Genomic DNA, 18,967 nt, shown 5'->3' with positions numbered 1-18,967 from the left:
AAAGAAACACAGGCATCCAAAAGGAGAAAGCTTAATCGCAGCATAATTTACTATAAAAAGAGATTCAAAACACCAGCTCCCCACTTTGGGGAGTTTGACATTATTCACTTTTAGAGGGTCTCTCCTGTGGCTTCTGCTTCCATGTCACCCAAGATAACATCCTTCCCCTAAATCATGCCGCCCTTCCCCTAAACCACACCTTGATCTAGGAACTTCTCTCAGTTTTTGAAGCGTGCATTAACTTTGCCTCATATCTTAGGAGTAATGAGTTTTTATGTTTGAATTATTTATTTTAATGTTTGTCTTATATTTACATATTAAGAATTGCATGTCCTAGTCCCTGATCCCTGTGTTCTGGATTTAGGGAACAAGTTCATAGTCGCCATTTCTGTACCACTTGTGATTTCCAGAATCATGATCAGATCCCCTCAGAGTTTTTCTGTTTTTAGGCTGAAGGTTGTCAGTATAATCCAATGTGTTTATAATCCCGACCTTGACTTTCTTCCTCATTGGTGAGTCTGTCTTAAAGTGCCATGAACAGGCACACAACTGTCTTGTAGGGGCACCTGGGCCATGGATTCATGTAAGAGCCAGATGTTGCTTTCAGTGTTGCTGAAAGCCCTGCCCAAGGATATCTGCCGTGGATCAGCATTTGGGGGCATAGTGTGTCTTGAACTGAGGCCTTCATTTTCCAGTCCCGGTGCTGGCAGGGTTGTTCCATCTGATGCCCATATATGAGGAGGGATAAATCTGCACGCTGTTGTACCGAAGATGAAGGCAACCATGTATATATGTCCACCTTCCCGTCCGCGGCCAAGCAAACTACACTTTGCTACACTTGCGGAGGAGAGCTGTGAATCGGAGCCTCTCTGAACTAGCATCTAAAGTAATCAATTTCTTTACTACCGCAGATGAACCTGCAAAGTTTGGATTGATAACATATGACTGTGCCAAACTTGAGTGTTTCATAGGTGAGGTCCTTAGAATTTGTAATAAGCAGTTTTTGAGAAAGATACAAAACAGGCCTCATTGGGGCTTACTGAGGAGTTCCCACTCTGCCTCTAAGGTCAGCATATTTTAGGTGTGTTTTTTCTGTCATTTATTTTTAGCAACTGTAATTTCAGCAGACTCATTTTGAGTTTCCTTCCCTCCCATACTGAATCACGCAAATTGTTAGCATTCCACAGGTGTTCCTCGGGGAAGCTGGAAACCTGGCAGTGGACAGGATGAATATCTACCTTTAAGTGTCAGTTGTTTAGCTTTCAACCATTTTCTATCTTAATTGAGCAAGGAAAGAGCTTTCATTTGAAGAGTGAACAAAAGGGTGGTATATGGTTCATGTTCTAAGTGTACTGCCTGGACTTCCTCTAAACCATACGTGTGAACTCTATACATACATGATGGCAGAACAGTAATAGCCATACTTCCATCCATGAGTCATTGTTTCAAATAGTGTTTGTTCTGTGCAGAGCACTGAGGAGAAATGCAGGTAGAGTGGAGGGTGCGTCCTCAACCTTGAAGCTCACAGAGTCCTTGGAGAAGGAGAACATGCTGTCAGAGGAGAGTGCAGGAAGGTGTACAAGCTCCAACGTGGTAGATTCACGTGGAGCTGGAGCTGGAACTTTACCTGGGCCTAGAAGGATTATTTTGGGGAGCTTTGTGGCCAAGCAGCAGACGATTTGGTAGAGACCATAGAAAGGCAGGGTAGTGACAAGATGAAAGAGAGTGTAAATGTTAGCAGAGTGATTGGGAAACTTTTGTATCAATGAGTCTCCCTTCCTCCTGGAGTTTAAATAGTCTGTGGAACAGATTAATGCATCTGTCATTGTTTATATGTCTTTTATTTATTTATTTTTTTTAGCTCTCTAAATGACATTTTCTGGTGATGCTGATGAAGATCTAGCATTGGGAGGGAAGAGGTAGGCTTGAGGATGAGGACACAAACCATTATGAATGAATAAGAGAGGATATTAAGACAGAACCAATAATTTGACCCAGCAATTATACTTCTAAAGTATTTACCAAAGAGAAATGAAAACAGATATCCACACAAAGACCTGTATGCAAATGTGCATAGCAGTTTTATTCATAGGAGCCAAAAACTGGAAATGTCCATTAACTGGTGAATGATAGACAGGTTGTGGTAACTCCATACAATGAAATACTACTTAGTAATAAAAAGGAACAAAGTATTGATTTGATTTCCATCCAGTAACACGGATGGATCTCGAAAGCATTATGCTATGTGAAGGAGGTCACTGTGGTCACATATACACGATACACTATACACTGTATGTGTTCATTTATATGACATTCTAGAAAAAGGTAAACTACAGGGACAGAAAACAGAGCAGTGGTTTCCAGGGGCCAGCGTGGGGGAGGGGATTCAAAGGGACAAGAGGAATTTTTTTGTTTTTTTTTTTTTGCGGTACGCGGGCCTCTCACTGTTGTGGCCTCTCCCGTTGCGGAGCACAGGCTCCGGACACGCAGGCTCAGCGGCCATGGCTCACGGGCCCAGCTGCTCTGCGGCACGTGGGATCTTCCCAGACCGGGGCACGATCCTGTGTCCCCTGCATCGGCAGGTGGACTCTCAACCACTGCACCACCAGGGAAGCCCAAGAGGAAGTTTTTTGGGTGATAGAAATGGACTGTATCTTGGCTGTGGTAGTGGTTACACAGCTGTATTCATTTGTCCAGATGAACCCAACTGTGTACCTTAAAAGGGTGAATTTTAATGTATGTAAATTAAACCTCAATAAATCTGACTTAGAATGTAGTAAAGTCAGATTGAATGGGGGATAAAAGGCCACCTGGATATTAAGTGTGAGCGTACAGTAGAATGGAGCTTTCCAAAGAGAGAATCGGGGCATGGTGTACCAGGGAAGGTGGAGGTGATCAGTTTTCTTGGGAGATCTTATGCTTTAGGGCTATGGGTTCAGCTGCTGTGACAGAGATCTAAAGTAATATTGACACACAAGAGAAAAAGTTTATTTCTTCTCACCTCAAAGTCCAGGGTAGTATGGGGGTTCCATTCCACAGAGTTACAGAGGCCCAGACTCCTTCCATTTCCCTCCTTTGTCTACCTGGAGGGCTGCTCGTCCTCCTGATCTGAATGGGTCACCCCCATGCCCACGTGAGCCAGCACGAAGGGGAGGGCAGCCTTTTCCCTGTAAGGATATGGCACCAGCAGGGTGCAGAGAGAAGTAAACACAGAAAGGTTAGAGAGAAGACCGAGTTCTGCAGATGAAAACGAGGACACGGGAGAAGGAAAGAACTTGCAGGACAAAAGAGAGAAGTGATGTAGGGATTCCAGTGAGAGGGAGTAACTTGAGACTGCTGGAAATGTCATTGGCAAATTTCTTGTCTATCCCATTACTTTTCTGTTGTTACTGTCGTTTGCTAAGCCAGGAGAATGAAGTTTATTAACTAGTAGTCTTATTTATTGTTAACACTGAGCAGTGAAATGGCCTGTAGAAGAGAGGTCTCTACACCCAGGAGAGTAGAACACAGCAAGGAGCACAGCACTGAACGCGTGAAGGCTTTTGGATGTCCTTGCGCAGTGGGCAGCGACTTGGGCGGCAGTGGATGCGGCACCCAGATGATGCAGGACATGGTATAGCCCCTCGCTGGCGTCTGTGGAGACGTGGCTGTCAGCAGCAGGGCCCGCAGGGCCCTTCGCTTCAAGGCTGAGTGTGGGTCATCAGGGAGATCCCACTGAGGCCAGGGGTCTAGTGGCAGGAGCTGAGCAGCCAGCAGGAGGGCATGAAGGTGTCGGGCTGACAGCAGGGTGGGGGGCATGGGGCGCAGCAGGTGGGCTGGAGGAGGCAGATCAGGTGTGGGCAGGTGCTGGGCCGGCAGACCGAGCACCGGCAGCCCTTGTTGGAGGCATAGATGGTTGTGGCCGGGCCACTGTGGACGCTGCAGCATTACCAAAGGGAGATCCGGCTGCAGGACATGGTCAGGAGGTAGGTTTCGTTTGGCTGAGAAGTCTCCTGCTGTCTTAGTGTCTGTCCTCTCCTGAGCCAGCGCTTATAACACTCACTCCCCTAGATATCAGCTCATTAGCCTAGATCATGTTCTTCCATCTCAGTTTATAATAATCTCCATAAAGTCATCTCATTACCTCAGTCTTTATTACCCTTCAATGTGTGTCTTGCCTCATTGCTTTGTTGCCAAATGAGGACTCTAGACAATAGCTGTTTGTCACTGCAGGGAGAGCTTTATCTCACCATTAAAAAAATTTTATTATAGAAATTTTTAAAAAGAAAAAGAAAGGGAATAGTTTCATGAATCTCATGTGCCTCTCACCCACCCAGCTTCAACAGTTATCAACACTCTGCCATTCTTGCTTTAGGTATCCACCCTCATACTTCTTTTTTCCTAGAGTATTTTTAAAGCAGTTCCCCAATATTTTATCATTTCATCTATAAAACTAGTGTATAATATCCAATGGATAAAGCCTTAAAAAAGAATAACCATTGCACCATATGACACTCAATAAAGTTAGAAATATTTCTCTATTATCATCCAACACCCCATCTGTATTCCGTTTCCCCCAGGTGTCTTAAAAATGTCATTTTACAGTTGGTCTGAATCAGGATCTAAACATAGTCCACACACTGCATTGGGTTGATGTGTCTCTGAAGTTTCTTGGATCCTCACACTGTTTCCTCTCCATTTGTTTGTTTCTTTAATGCAGTGTATTTGTTGAAGAAAGTAGACCATTTGTCCTGCAGAATTTTCCATATTCTAGATTTGGCCAGTTGTAACCTTGCAGTGATACGTGACATGATTCTCTGTACCCTCTGTATCCTGTACCCTTGTGTAGTGATATCTAGAGGCTTAATTCCATCCAGGTTTGATTTTCTTTGTGGCAAGGATACACCTTGGCTGGTGCTACTGTATCACGTCAGAGGCATAGGAGTCTGGTTGTCCCACTTTTAGTTATAATAATATTGACTAATGGGTTCCATTCGGTCCACCCCATGCTGCCATTATAGAGTTCCCCGTCCACTTTTCATGGTTTAAGCAGCTGTTGACTCAGCCCCATGCTGTAGGCTTTTCTTGGGAGACCTCTTTTTTAGGAATGGCCAGCTTAGGTAGCTGGCGGTCATGCCTGGTGGTTAGAGTTGGCCTTACCTGGGTTCCTGGAAGCTGATCATCTGTTGAGGCTGACACCTCAGGATATAGAGTTACTGGTTTGCACATATGGAACAAAGTCCTTTTGGAATTTAAAATTTTACTCTTCTGTTTTTGAAAGTAGGTAAACTTCCATTTCTTATGACTTGATCCTTCCCTCACTGGATTCTTGAGTTTATGTACATTTACAAAGATTGTCTTGTTATTGGTTTGAGAACTGAGATTATTACAAAGCTGGCATTTCAAAATTTCATAGTAGGTTCTGGTATTTAATGCATAAAATAATGCATGCTTTCATAGCATAAATACCTAGGCTCCAGTTCTAGTTTTACAAAATACTATTTGTTTGATATTAGGATACTGGTTTGGCTGCTCCAAAAGAGGCCAAAATAATAGTGGCTAAATTAAGACAGAAGGTTCATTTCTCTCTTTTGGAAAATTATGAGCCAGTAGGCAGCTCAGACAGTGGGGATCTTGTCCTGCAAGGTCATTCAGGGACTCAAGCTCCTATCCAACTCTCCAGCCCAGGTGTCACCCTCGTCTGCATAGCTGAGAAGCTGGCTCACCACCACTCCACATTCCAGGCAGTGGCAAAGAGGAGGACTTGGTAGGCAAGCAGCTCCTTTTATGAGAAAGGCAAGCCTCTTACAGCCCATTGGCCAGAACTAGTCACATGGCCATTATCTTGCCACAACTTATGCTGGGAAATGCAGTCTCTAGCTGGGCAGCCATGTGCCCTGTAAAACCCAGGAGTTCGGCCACTGAAAGGGAGAAGGAAAGGAAAGATATTAAAGGTCAGTTAGTATTTTTTATTGAATCCTTCCAAGCTTCAGTTTCATCTCATCTGTAATGTGGGGATGAAAACACCCCCCTGTTGTGGCTGTTAGAATTACGTGCTCTTAGAATCACGTGCATGCACGGGTAAGTGTCGCGGAGCATCCAGTTCAGCCCCCTTCACATTCCAGGCCTTCAATAAATGGTTCCATGCACTGGGGCCAGAGGGGGCAGCGCAGCATCACAGAGCAGAAAGAGCATAGGCTTTAAACTCATTGTAGATCTGGCTTTGAATCTTGTTATTGTTAGCTGTGTGACTGAAGACACATTTACCTAACCTCTCTGACCCTCTATAATATGAGGGTGTTTAAGAATTTAATGAAAAAGTACATAAAAATATCTAGTGCAGTGCCTGGTGTGTAGAAGATATATGGTAAGTGGTAGCTAATTGCTAAGTGACCTGTGTGTAATTTCTTAGGCAAGCGTTCCTGATGGGGAAAAATTATTATGTAAAGTCAATTTAAAGAGGACTTCTAAGCAGTTTCAACTAGTGACATACAGTCACCATTCTGTGTGTGTTCAGTTTGAGTACTTGAGGATTAAACCTAAGACAGTGTTTTCTAAAGAAAGCTCTGAAAGATACAGGCATGAGAATCAAAGTAAAAGGCAGTAAAAATGCTGGTCTGATCAGAATCTCTGGAAGTAAAGGTGCATCTCCACATTTTTATAAATACCTCCACAGTGGTCTTTATCATACTGAAGTCTAACATCTCAGACCTGATCCACAGCATTTATTTGAAGTATTAGAATACTCATACAGTACTTCGAGAGAAGAAAGAATAATTTATCTTATCTAATTTCAGATAAATAAGATGAGAGCCCTGGGTTTTTGAAATGAACTCAGGGATGAGGTGGGGTTTTTTTTCCCCTCGAAGGTTGCAACTTAAAAAATAATAAATGTTTGCTCTAAATCCTTTTTAGTTATTGCGAAACCAGAGATTTCCTGCATCCTATCATCATGCAGTGGAAACTGTTGTGAATATGCTGATGCCACACATCACTCAGAAGTTTCGAGATAACCCGGAGGCGTCTAAGAATGCGAATCATAGCCTGGCTGTGTTCATCAAGGTGGGGGCCTCCGGGGAAGAGGGTGTCTGCCGAGTGCCTAATGTGCTTTTTCTAGCAGAGTGACTCCTACATATAGATGCTTAGTGAACGTTGATGGCAGGTTTTTATGCCAAAGGATAAACTTACAATAAATGCAGATTAGAAGCCAACTTTCAAAAAAAGCCTAAATACTTAAACTTTGTGGGTTGTTTCCTCCACAGAGATGTTTCACCTTCATGGATAGGGGCTTTGTCTTTAAGCAGATCAACAACTACATCAGCTGCTTTGCTCCTGGAGATCCTAAGGTAGCCTGTGCGCACGTGTGCACGTGTGTGTGTGTGTGTGTGTGTGTGTGTGTGTGTTACACACTGTTCTTTTTGTCTCTCTGAGTGACATCTGGATACCCACCTGTTTCTCTTGGTTCACATCAGAATTTTCTTTCAGTCCCAGAGGCACTATTCATTCTCCTCTCTTGGAGATACTAACTAGTACTTGCATTAATGTGTGAGATATTAAGGACACAGTAATTCCATATGCAACATAAATACCTGTTGATTTTTCTCATAAATACCTTAAATGACTTCTCAGCTGCAAAACTAAAAGTGTATGTGTTGCAAATCATAGTTTATTTAACAAGGTAACAGAAATAACCATGTAGCCTTTCTCTGCTAGAATTATCTGTCTCTTCCCTTGCGTGTCTATTTTAAAGCTCTGCCTTACGCATTTTTTTATTGCACTGAACCTGTGCCTATAATTATAAGCTGCCTGAAATCCTTTATTGAAGTAAGAGGAGCATAAATCATAAATGCCCTAAAAGTCAGTGGAGGACATTGTTTAATGAAATGTGTTCCCAATTTTCAAACAAATCCCTGCAGACATTCTGAAATCTGTAAAATAGCCCAGAGCCTGCAGCTCTAAGACAGGGAAGAGGCTAAAGACGAGTGTGTGATTCCTAATAGGTTTTTCAGGAGGCTGTATAAAGTATCCACTGAGGCATTTAACTTACGACTAACCATATTTTTCCTGCAGACCCTCTTTGAATACAAATTTGAATTTCTCCGTGTGGTGTGCAATCATGAACATTATATTCCATTGAATTTACCAATGCCATTTGGAAAAGGCAGGATTCAAAGATATCAAGGTAATTTATCTTTAAATATATTAATCCTAGTCTTTTCAGAAAGAGAGCCATTCATTTTTAATAAGAAAAGAGAATTAGTTCACACATGACATTCAAATTATCTGATATTTTTCATTGAAGAATTGATTTTTTTCTTGTTAAATTTCCATTAAAAAAAATTGATAAAATGCTCTGTAGGAACTTATTTTTTTTAGCAAAATTACCAGACTACAGATCATGCCAGTGTGCAAAATTACCAGACTACAGATCATGCCAGTGTGCAAAATTACCAGACTACAGATCATGCCAGTGTGACTCTTTTTCATTGAAAAGTTCCATTGCTTAAACAATAGTAATCCATTTTATTTACTGTAGTTTATTTTTATTTGTTTCACTTTTCTTTTTTCTTGTGAATTAGCTTTTCTTTCACCAGCTGTGGAGTCAAATGACACTCCTGTAGGTAGGTGTGGGGGGTGACGCTTGCTTTCTTGCATCTTCCACCTTTAAAAGAAAAAGAATGCAAGTGATTGCTGAAATGCTTACGTATGCTATTCGTGTAGGCATTTGCCATATACTTGGATCAGTGTTAAAATTGATGATAAACCAGTGAATTTGTTCTCACTGTAGCTAAGACATTGCCACAGCATCCCCAGGAGTCATCTGGTTTTTTGCTCCTGGGGTCACTAGGTCCTCTAGGACGTTTCTTTAAGAAGTAAAGCAAATAAACAAAAAGCTCTGCTTCATTTCAAAAATGTATTATTCCACCATTTTCATAGTCCTTGTTTATAGCAGTAGCAGTAACCTATGTCACAAGCAACATGGCTTTTCACATGCTTTTTATGTTTGCATGCTGAGTCTTTATTAACTGTTCTGTATCCTTTCTGAGTTTGAAGAGAATTAAGCTCATAGAGATTTCTTTGTCTTCACTGAGTAAGTCAAATGAATCAAATTCGTCTCTTGGATCTGTCAAGTAATATCTAGCACCTTGTATGTGCTCAGGATTATTTATGCTAAAGGAGAGAAAAAGTGGAAGGATGCCACCAAACTATTAATGACACCTAAATCAACTGACTCTGAAATTCAGAGAGAAACTCACAAAGGAATTCATTCAGAGACATAAATACCTTGCCTTTTAAAGAGCAAGAAGGGGGACTGTGGCCTGAAGTCGGCGGTCATGCATTCAGCAAATACTTGCTCAGCACCAACTCTACCTAGCCTTGGGATAGAGTTGTGGACAACAAGGATGAAATCCCCTGCTGTCTTACCTGTGTGAAATATGTAGGACATGAGAGAGTGATAAGTGCTAAGGAGAGAGAAATAAAGCAAGGGAAGGGGATAGGAAATGGGCTGGCATTGAGATCGGGTGGCCAGGCAAAGCCTCACTGAGAAGGCAACTTTGGGGTGATAATTGAAGAAGGTGAGGGGTTGAGCTCCTGGGCTGTTCAGCATCCCCCATCCAACCCCAGCCCGCCCGCCTGTCCCACCCTGCACTGTTCCCCACATGCCGGGCACACCTGCTGGTCCCAGCTCCTCACACATGGCAGGCCCTCCCCACACTTCTCAGCCTCACATAGCACCTCCCTGGGCATCCTGTCTTCCTCCTGGCCAGTCACTCAGCACCTCCCCTGTGGGCCCAGCGAGGTCTCCCCCTCGCCTCTCCCAGCACCCCACCTGGAGTGAACTGCTTCCTACCCTGCACCCCAGACCCTCCTTCACCCCACCTTCAGTTCCTAGCCCACCTGTCCTTGGAGACTGTGACCATTTTCCTCTCACCTCTCAGGGTGCTGAGGATAGCTCTTGCTGCCCAGCGGTTGGGCAGTGAACATGTGCTAATGTCCATCTTCCCCACTGGCCCAGGTGTCTATCCTGTAGAACCAAGTGAGGAGTGAGGAGGAGACCCTTCAGGTACCCCACAGACTCGCACAAGCTCTTAGTAGACTGTCGGGGTATTTGGCGGCTAGAAGGGCTGCCCTAGGCAGGTGGTGGGTCAGCTACAGATAATTTCCATAACTGCACTGATAGGAATAAAGTTTCGTGTTTTTTTCAGCATCCTCCTTCCTCTTACCCTTCTCACCTGCTCCTCCACTCTCCTCTCTGCACATGCACACGTACACACACACACACACACACGTGTGCAATTAAACCCATAAATAGTTTTCCTTCTAAGGGGATCATGTGAATTCAAGCTGTGAACTGTCTTTTCAGTAAACTGGACTTAAAAATCATAAACAGTGGACATGAGCATTCTGGAAAGATGAACGCTCTTTCCCTTCCTTCTGCTAAAGAGTTCATAGGACTTGGGTCAGACTTTGAGTAGGTTTAGAAGCAACTAACGTGGCATTAAAGTTAAAGGAGAGGCCTATAGACTTTCCTCTAACAATGGATTCAGTATAAGAATTTAAATCCGAGCCACAGCTTTCTGGATAGGTGTATTTCAGCTTTAGCGTGTGATGCTTAGCTGCTTTTATTTACCCTCCCTCAGTAGGTTTCACGTCTGCTTATTATCTCTTTTCCAGAAGAGCTTTCAGTCTTGTCACTTAGCTTGCTGATGACTTACTAGTTTGATTTGGTGCTTTGTCCATTTTAGTTCTAATTTATATCAGTTTTCTATTGGCTTTTTGAGGTAAAGAAGTTTTAAGAGTATATTTTAGAAAATTCTAAGTCAAATAAGATCTTCAGTGATAGCAAAATAATAGGTAATATGGTAACTCGTTCATTTTAAACACATTGTGTTTTAATGGGCATATATGGGCATTAATGACCAGGAAATCGATAAATGAACTCATGTAGTGAAGACCATTTTAATAGACCACCTATATTTATTCTTTAATTACGTGTCTCTTATGCACAATTTACTCCCCCGCAATGTTGTCAGTTACTACAATTTTATTTTTAAATTTCATATCAATAACAAAATTACATTTGTAATATAACATGCTGTCCTGTATTCTAAAAATTGCTACTAAAACTATTCACTAACTTAATAATTATGTAGGATGTAATACTTTTTAAAATCAAAATCCAGTGCATTTATTTGTATTTAAATTTTGTTTTCACTTTGGAGTGCAGAGCAGTATTTTAGGTTATCAGCCCTTTCCCCTTGGAAGCCAGATGTGACCACCTGATGACACACACAGGGGAGGCTGAAAGCAAAGGATGGGCTTGGTTTTTATTTTATTCAAAGAGTGTTACATCCTTTCTAACTAAAGCGGTTTCTATCCTCATTTCAGATCTCCAGCTTGACTACTCATTAACGGATGAGTTCTGCAGAAACCACTTCTTGGTGGGACTGTTACTGAGGGAGGTGGGGACCGCCCTCCAGGAGTTCAGGGAGGTCCGGCTGATTGCCATTGGTGTGCTTAAGAACCTGCTGATAAAGCATTCTTTTGATGACAGATATGCTTCCAGGGTGAGTGTTCTCTAATGGAAGGAAATATGATTGATAAGTGTCCTTCATTTTGAGTAATATAAAGAAATAAGCAATTAGAAAATTAGTGGTAACAGCACTAAGACTTTCTCTGTTTATACAATAAAATCTAACAGCAATCTTTATAGGAAGGATCCAAATACAGGAGATGGCCAAGTGCTAGCTCAGTCCATCGTTAAATTCTGAGTCCGGGATAAACTTACGCTTTGCGCCTTTGTTTCAGAGCCATCAAGCAAGGATAGCCACTCTCTACCTGCCTCTGTTCGGTCTGCTGATTGAGAATGTCCAGCGGATCAACGTGAGAGATGTGTCTCCCTTCCCCGTGAACCCTGGCAGTGTACGTAAGCGCATTCACATAGACACAGCCTGTATTTGCTTCCTGTGGCTGCCCTAACAAAATGCCGCAAACTGCCTGGCCAAAAACAACAGAAATTTATTCTCTCACAGTCAGAAAGCCCGAAGTCCAAAATCAAGATGTCAGCTGGGTTGGTTCCTTCTTGAGGTTCTGGGTGAAGAGCTGGTTCTACACCTTTCTCCTAGCTTCTGGTGGTTGCCCGAAATCCTTGCTTTTTTTAGCTTATAGCTGTATCACTCCAATCTCTGCCTCTGTCTTCACATGGTGTTCTCCCTGGTGTGTGTCTGTGTCTCTGGTGTCCTGTTCTGTCCTTATAAGGACACCAGTGCTTGGATTTAGGGCCCACCCTAATCAGGATGACATCATCTTATCTTACATCTTAATTACATCTGCAAAGACCCTCTTTCCAAATAAGGTCACATTCTGAGGTTCAGGGTGGATATGCAATTGGAGGGACACTATTCAACTATACACGTCTCCTCTTTTTGTGCCCCTAAAACCATAATAATCTACAGTAGTCTTGGTAAGTTGCATTTCTGGCTAAGACGGAGTCAGTCAGTAAACCTTCAACTCTTGTTAAAAATCATTATAGGGCTTCCCTGGTGGCGCAGTGGTTGAGAGTCCGCCTGCCGATGCAGGGGACACGGGTTCGTGCCCTGGTCCAGGAAGATCCCACACGCCGCGAAGCGGCTGAGCCCGTGAGCCGTGGCCTCTGAGCCTGTGCCTCTGGAGCCTGTGCTCCGCAGCAGGAGAGGCCACAACGAGAGGCCCGCGAACCGAAAAGAAAAAAAAAAAAAATCATTATAAAAAGCCATGCTTTCCTGATGGCTTGTTTTCTTATAAGATTTCAGGATCTTCTTTGTGTATCCAACAAAAAGTTATAGAGGAAGGAGTTTATTTTGTTTTTTTAAAAAAGAGCATAGTTCTAACCTCCGTGCTATAAGAGCTCAGTGCTAGCCCCGGTTCTGATGTAACATACTACACAGTCTTGGAAAAGCCACCTCTTTGGGCTGAAGTTCCTCTGTAAAATTAGAAAGATAATCAGACTAGATGTTGGGGGGCCAGGGTGAATGACCCCACCTCCCCAAACTGACCACCTTAATTTACTTTAGCTTTATGCAGTCATTTAAAGATATACTGGAAATTAAGTTGACTGAAGGATGATGCCAGAAATGATCTCAAAGTGTTTTGGTTGGAGACAATCTGGCATTAATTTGGATAGGTGTTAGCAGTTCAGCAGTGCCCTTTTCCTGTTTATTCTGGACCCGTGAACTGGCTCCATTGTTCATCTTGCCACTTTGTCATTACAGCATACACCGGGGGAGCTCCCTTGTGTGTATTTCTGTCCCTTTTCCCCCAACAGTGGTGCTTTGTCCTGTTTTCTATACATCTCCTACGTGATGGTGCATTGAGATGAACCGTGTTTATAGAATAGTTTTTGTAGTTCCAAAGAGCGTGAATGTTCACTGTCCTTACATGGAATGCACCACACTAATCTCACCCTCTACAACGTTGTATTTCACATGTGTATTCTCTAAATTTGTCTGCTTTTCTAATCGGAATAAGTAATTCAGGGTGTAATGCTACCTATCTGTACTGCTTCAATCCTGAGAAAAATGAACACCAGCTTTTGCTTTGGCTTTCATGAAAGTAAAATCCCTTTTATGACATAACTTCATAATGAACATAATTTCTCCACTGATTGAGAATTCAGACGAAGCACCCACCTTGCAGAGGTTTTCACTGCTGCTACTGTGAGGTCACTGTTGCTCATTTGGGAAGATTTCTGATGTGAGAGAAAAAAAACAACCTTCCAGTTAGAAAGAGCACATGGGGCTTCTTCTGAAGGAAGAAACATATTGAAATAATCTACAGAAATGTTGGGCATCAGAGCTCTGGAAAGGGAAGGGTGCTAGACCTCCTGGGGAAATACAGGACTTCATGGGCCAAGGTTTCTCCGCCCGCCCCAGACCTGACGTGCCCCGTGCTCCCTCTGACCCACACACCCCACCTCCACCCCGCGCTGTGCTCCTCCCACTCAGGCACGTTTAACATGCCAGGCTGTTCTGTCCTGTTCTTAGGCTCGCCCTCACACTTGCAAGAACTGTTGGTGAATCCTTTAAAGTCATCTTCAATTGTTTCTTGTCTCTCTCCTTCTCGACAGACTGTGAAGGAGGAATCCCTTACTTTGCCAGCCGTGAACCCGATAGTGACACCGCAGAAGTCTGGGAGCTCGCTGGATGCCAGTCTGCACAAGGACCTCTTTGGTGCCATCTCTGGCATTGGTAATGCTCGGGCTCTGACCTGCTTCTCTGCAGTCTAATTCGGAAAGCATCTTTAATCCAATCATTTGTTAGCTTTCAAATCAGAACTTTGAAGTCTTGAGTTTCTACTTCAAATATTCTTTTCCTGATTTTGCTCCTCAGCTATGAAACCCCTTAACTCTACACTGAAATAAAGATCTCAGATTTCAGGAATAACACATGTAGTACACTTAACCACATATTTGTCCTGTTTGCTTTTTGTTTAATGCATGTTAATTTTTCATTTTAAATCTTCAAACTAGATTGTTTATACTTTTAGGAAAAGAATATCTTTGCAAGTGTGTGTGTGGTGGGTAGGATGTATTTGTAGTGTTAACAGTTTAGATGAGATGTGACAGACTAATTGCTGATGGAGATACTGGTTTATGGCTAGAATGCAGCCCTGAAATCAGTTTTCTAAAATCTTCTTTCCTACAATATTTTTTCTATCTGAAATAATGTTAGAGCAGCCCCCATGGGGAGGAAAACAGATGGCATAAATCAAGATTCAAATTGAGTAGTTTTTCCATAAGAAAATGCATGAGAAATGTATTTATTAATACTCTGATTGAGCACACGTGCCAGCTCCTTCATAAAGATAATGGTACAAAAATATATATATATATCTTCACAGACGCTCACAGGCTTATGCTGTCTTCATTTCTTCTCTTTTACACCACAGTTTGAATAAATGAAGCATCCTGCTGTGGCTAATGCTTAGACCACCCAATAATGGAACTAACTCATAGGGCAGAATAAAGGGCAGTCCTTTTACCTAATCAATCTGCAGGACTGTGGTTCATTCTGAGTTTATGTCCTTAGCTGCTGTGTTGTTCTAGTTGCTAACGTGGTATTTCATGTAGGTGATGAAACTGGCCAGACTGTAAAATTGGAAACCTCATACCAATGCTCAGATTTATCCCATAATGCCTATACCAGTCTTTAATCTTACTTCTGTTTCTGTGTATTTTTCATAGTCATACTTACCTCATTTGGCGTTGTAAAGATGAAAGGAGTTAATTCATACAAAATGCAGAGCCTGGCACATGGTATTTCCATTGCCTTTCTCATGGGGCCCTCGCTCTGTCTCCTTTGCCTCACTCTGTCCACAAGCCCAGCCACTCTCTGGGAGTGGGGAAGGGGTCCTTTCAGGGGCTTTGTCTGCAGCGGTTCCCAGCAATGTTTTTAAAGTCAGACAGATGTGGCTTTAGATCCAGACTCCACCATTTACAATTGCCATGGGCAGGGTGTCTCTCCTCTTTACCCTGTGTCCACATCTCAAAAATAGAGTCGTGGTGAGGGATGAAGAGCTAGTTGAATGTGTGCAGTGCTTGGCAAGGTAAACAGTGTTATTATTTGACTGCCATTATAACAAGCACAGTTCTTCAGTGTTATTCATGCTTTGTGATAGACTCTTAGTAGCCTAAATCTTAACTCTCTGTCCTCTCTGACCAGTATTCTGTAGGATTCAAGACTTTGTGGAAATGATGAAACTAGAATGAGGTGATGTTTTGACTCTGACTTGATTCTCCAATTCCACATTCACCTTGTTAGGGTTTGGGGTGCCTTGAGAACATAGAGATGAGCCGAGGGGGGTCTTTAGCACAACTTCAATGACGTAAATGGCCTTTGATTGCTCTGTGTTCATGGTGAAGTTACAAAAAGTTCTCAAGGCTAATTTTGTCCCATTTCATTCTTTCTTGAATTTCAAGATCTGGATCCACTTTTCATGGGAATTCACCACAATAGACTTAATTTATACTCAGGCTTTTATCTATGTTGCCCCCATCTTTAAACACTTTAATCCTTGTTTCCTTTTAGAAATGCCTTCCAGGAAAGCAGCCCCCACCTTTGAACTGGGTTTACTAGTTGTTTTCTGGTAGCTTTAGCAATTCTTCTTTTATTCATCAAGGAATTTCCAGTTAGTTTTAGTCCCAGTGCTTATCAAGAGCTGACTTTCTCCTTACGTCTCTTAAGGAAATTCTGTTTCCACACTTACTGAGAATGTACCCTCAGCGTTTTTTTTAATGTCTTTGGAACATGGTGCATGAAAATTTCTGAAACCGATTCATTGCTTGGATAAAAACTACTCAAAGATTACGTTCATTTTAGGGGCTTCCCTGGTGGCACAGTGGTTGGGAGTCCACCTGCCAATGCAGGGGACATGGGTTTGAGCCCTGGTCCAGGAAGATCTCACATGCCGCGGAGCAACTAAGCCCGTGCACCACAACTAGTGAGCCTGCACTCTAGAGCCCGTGAGCCACAACTGCTGAGCCCGTGTGCTGCAGCTACTAAGGTCCGCGCACCTGGAGCCCATGCTCCGCAGCAGGAGAGGCCACCGCAGTGAGAGGCCAGCGCACCGCGGCAAGGAGTGGCCCCCGCTCGCCTCAGCTGGAGGGGGCCCAGGCACAGCAGCGAAGACCCAACACAGCCAAAAATAAATAAATAAATTTTAAAAAAAATTACATTCTCAAGGCATGCATTCTTAGGCTCAGGGTTCCTTTACCTACCTACTCAGTGTATTGCATTTTGCTGTCTGTACAAAGGGGAGAGAGTTGAACTAAATTTCTTTTAAAAGTTATGCACTGGGCCAGGATATTAAACACACACACACACACACACACACACACACACACACACCCACCCACCAGGAACATAGTTCTACTAAGCATGTTGATTTTTTTTTTTTTTTGCGGTACGCAAGCCTCTCACTGTTGTGGCCTCTCCGCTTGCGGAGCACAGGCTCCAGACGCGCAGGCTCAGCGGCCATGGCTCATGGGCCTAGCTGCTCCACGGCATGTGGGATCTTCCTGGACCGGGGCACAAACCCGTGTCCCCTGCATCGGCAGGTGGACGGACTCTCAACCACTGCGCCACCAGGGAAGCCCCAGCATGTTGATTTTGATTTATTGCATTTACATCTGTTTGCCTTAGATTAGAACTCTTGTTCTGGAACTGAGCCTAAAACTTTGAGAATTTAATGTCTAATTTTACTTTACTGAGAGCCTTTTTCTCCTGAGTTCTGTGTTCTACACTAAGTATGAAGTCTGGTTATATTAGGAAGACGATAGTTATAATTTGGTCACAGTGCATGTTTCTTTTCTCTCTGAGTATAGAAAAAGGCCCCTGGCTTTTTCATAGGGTTTTTACCTGTACCCTGTGGCAGTCAATCACACCGTTCCTATTCTGGGTAGGCGCAGCCCCTGGCCAGTGGTTTACGTGTTCCTGCCTGCACTCACATTTTCAGATTCCCTTGCCCTTCTTTGCTTGATATACTTAATACACTGAACTGGTTTCAGAGATGGTGGTGGATAAACCTGAGAGTTAGGGGCGGGGAGAGGATTAACTTCGAGATGTATCAGCCCATGGCAGCTAATTTGCAGGCTGAAACCCAAAAAGGGCCTGCCTGTTCTGAGGTGCCAAGGAAAGGCATCTCAGCAGCTTGGGGGTGGGAGGCTGTGCTTACAGCTTGCTGCAGCATGGCGCCGAAAGTCTTGCACAGTGTGCACTGCCAGCCCAGCCTTGCAGCCGGAGGCATGCCTTTTGGTTCAAGCCGGAATGTGCAAGTCTAAGAGTCTTAAAATGCTATTTTTTTCAACAGATGTCACAAATTTTATTTCCAAGTTAGATTTCCTTTCTGCTTGTACCTGTTTATTGCAGAGATTCCCAAACATTCTCAATTCACAGCACCCTTATTAATCAAAGTAATTTTTCATGGAGTCCCCAAGGCCAAAAGAAACACCTAATGGTTCTGTTTATTAGGTACTTAGGGCCAAATAATAAGTACTTATAACCTAACAACTTAGTAGGCATTTGAAAACTATATACATACATAAAGAAAAAAAATTTTATTTTTACTAACCACGATTCTTACTAATGGGTTGTGTGTGCCTATTGGGCGCTACACGGCTTCTCAAATTTGGAATCAGATCGCTCACCAACATTCTCATTTCCTGTTCCACACTGATTTTCACCCAGTACTTGCATTTTATCATCGTGACCACCAAATACCGTGCTTCACAGAGATATGACATCACGGAAAGGAATGTAGCACAGTCGGAGGTTGAAACTACAGTTTCTGGCAGATGTCAAGTATCACTGTGTTTTCCTTGAAACTTTAAAATGTCCCATGACACCCCTCAGAGTCTTCTGGGGTATCTCAGCCCGCCGTTTGAGTACTGCACGTTTATTGCATGGTTTAGTTTTTTTTTTTTATTTGATAGTTGTAGGTGGATTTATCTTTTTAATTTTTTGAAGTCTTTATTCTACCCTAGTCTGAACCAGCATGTTCTCCTTTAGTCTGAGCAATCCAAGGTGGTTTCTCATAAGTGAATTGATGGTTATGTCTGAACGTTTCAGATTAACGGTTATTTGTATCTCAATCTAAATGGCCTGGTTCTTTACAGGAGAGGTAATTGAACGAAACTCTTGAGCCAGCTCTCACAGGAAAAATAAGTGCCAAAGAAGCAGTTTCCCTTATTAAAGTTCAGTACTTCTTTTTATTTTGTTCTGTCTCACCAAATCTTTGGTCTTGGCTTGATTTCTGTTTAGCTTCTCCGTATACAAACTCAACTCCAAACATCAGTAGTGTGAGAAATGCTGATTCAAGAGGATCCCTCATAAGCACAGATTCCGGGAACAGCCTTCCAGAAAGGAATAGTGAGAAGAGCAATTCCCTGGATAAGGTAATTTCTTTTCATGTAACTTAAGTGTTTCTTATAACTAATGGATTTAGCCCAAAG

General features: G+C 42.8%; 2 protein-coding genes across 13 annotated transcripts in view; one reads left to right on the top strand and one right to left on the bottom strand.

The window, feature by feature from the left end:
* DOCK9 (dedicator of cytokinesis 9) overlaps positions 1-18,967 on the top strand; it is a 378,503-nt gene that overhangs the window by 300,328 nt on the left and 59,208 nt on the right. For all 12 annotated transcript variants that reach the window (XM_059995755.1, XM_059995754.1, XM_059995763.1 and 9 more), the window contains exons 28-34: positions 6,895-7,041; positions 7,242-7,325; positions 8,050-8,161; positions 11,371-11,549; positions 11,791-11,904; positions 14,087-14,207; positions 18,777-18,910. In XM_059995755.1, the coding sequence (XP_059851738.1) occupies positions 6,895-7,041; positions 7,242-7,325; positions 8,050-8,161; positions 11,371-11,549; positions 11,791-11,904; positions 14,087-14,207; positions 18,777-18,910 (891 nt within the window). The remainder of the gene's footprint in view (positions 1-6,894; positions 7,042-7,241; positions 7,326-8,049; positions 8,162-11,370; positions 11,550-11,790; positions 11,905-14,086; positions 14,208-18,776; positions 18,911-18,967) is intronic.
* LOC132413893 (keratin-associated protein 3-1-like) lies at positions 3,681-3,923 on the bottom strand (the record flags this gene model as incomplete). Its single annotated transcript, XM_059996154.1, is given in 1 exon segment — positions 3,681-3,923. A coding segment is annotated over 1 exon segment (243 nt), but the record flags the coding sequence as incomplete, so codon positions are not given.

The sequence above is a fragment of the Delphinus delphis genome, chromosome 18, assembly GCF_949987515.2.
Source record: "Delphinus delphis chromosome 18, mDelDel1.2, whole genome shotgun sequence".
Classification (NCBI taxonomy): Eukaryota; Metazoa; Chordata; class Mammalia; order Artiodactyla; family Delphinidae; genus Delphinus; species Delphinus delphis.
Note: the sequence above shows the minus strand (reverse complement) of the source record. Positions and strands in the feature narration are given on the sequence as shown.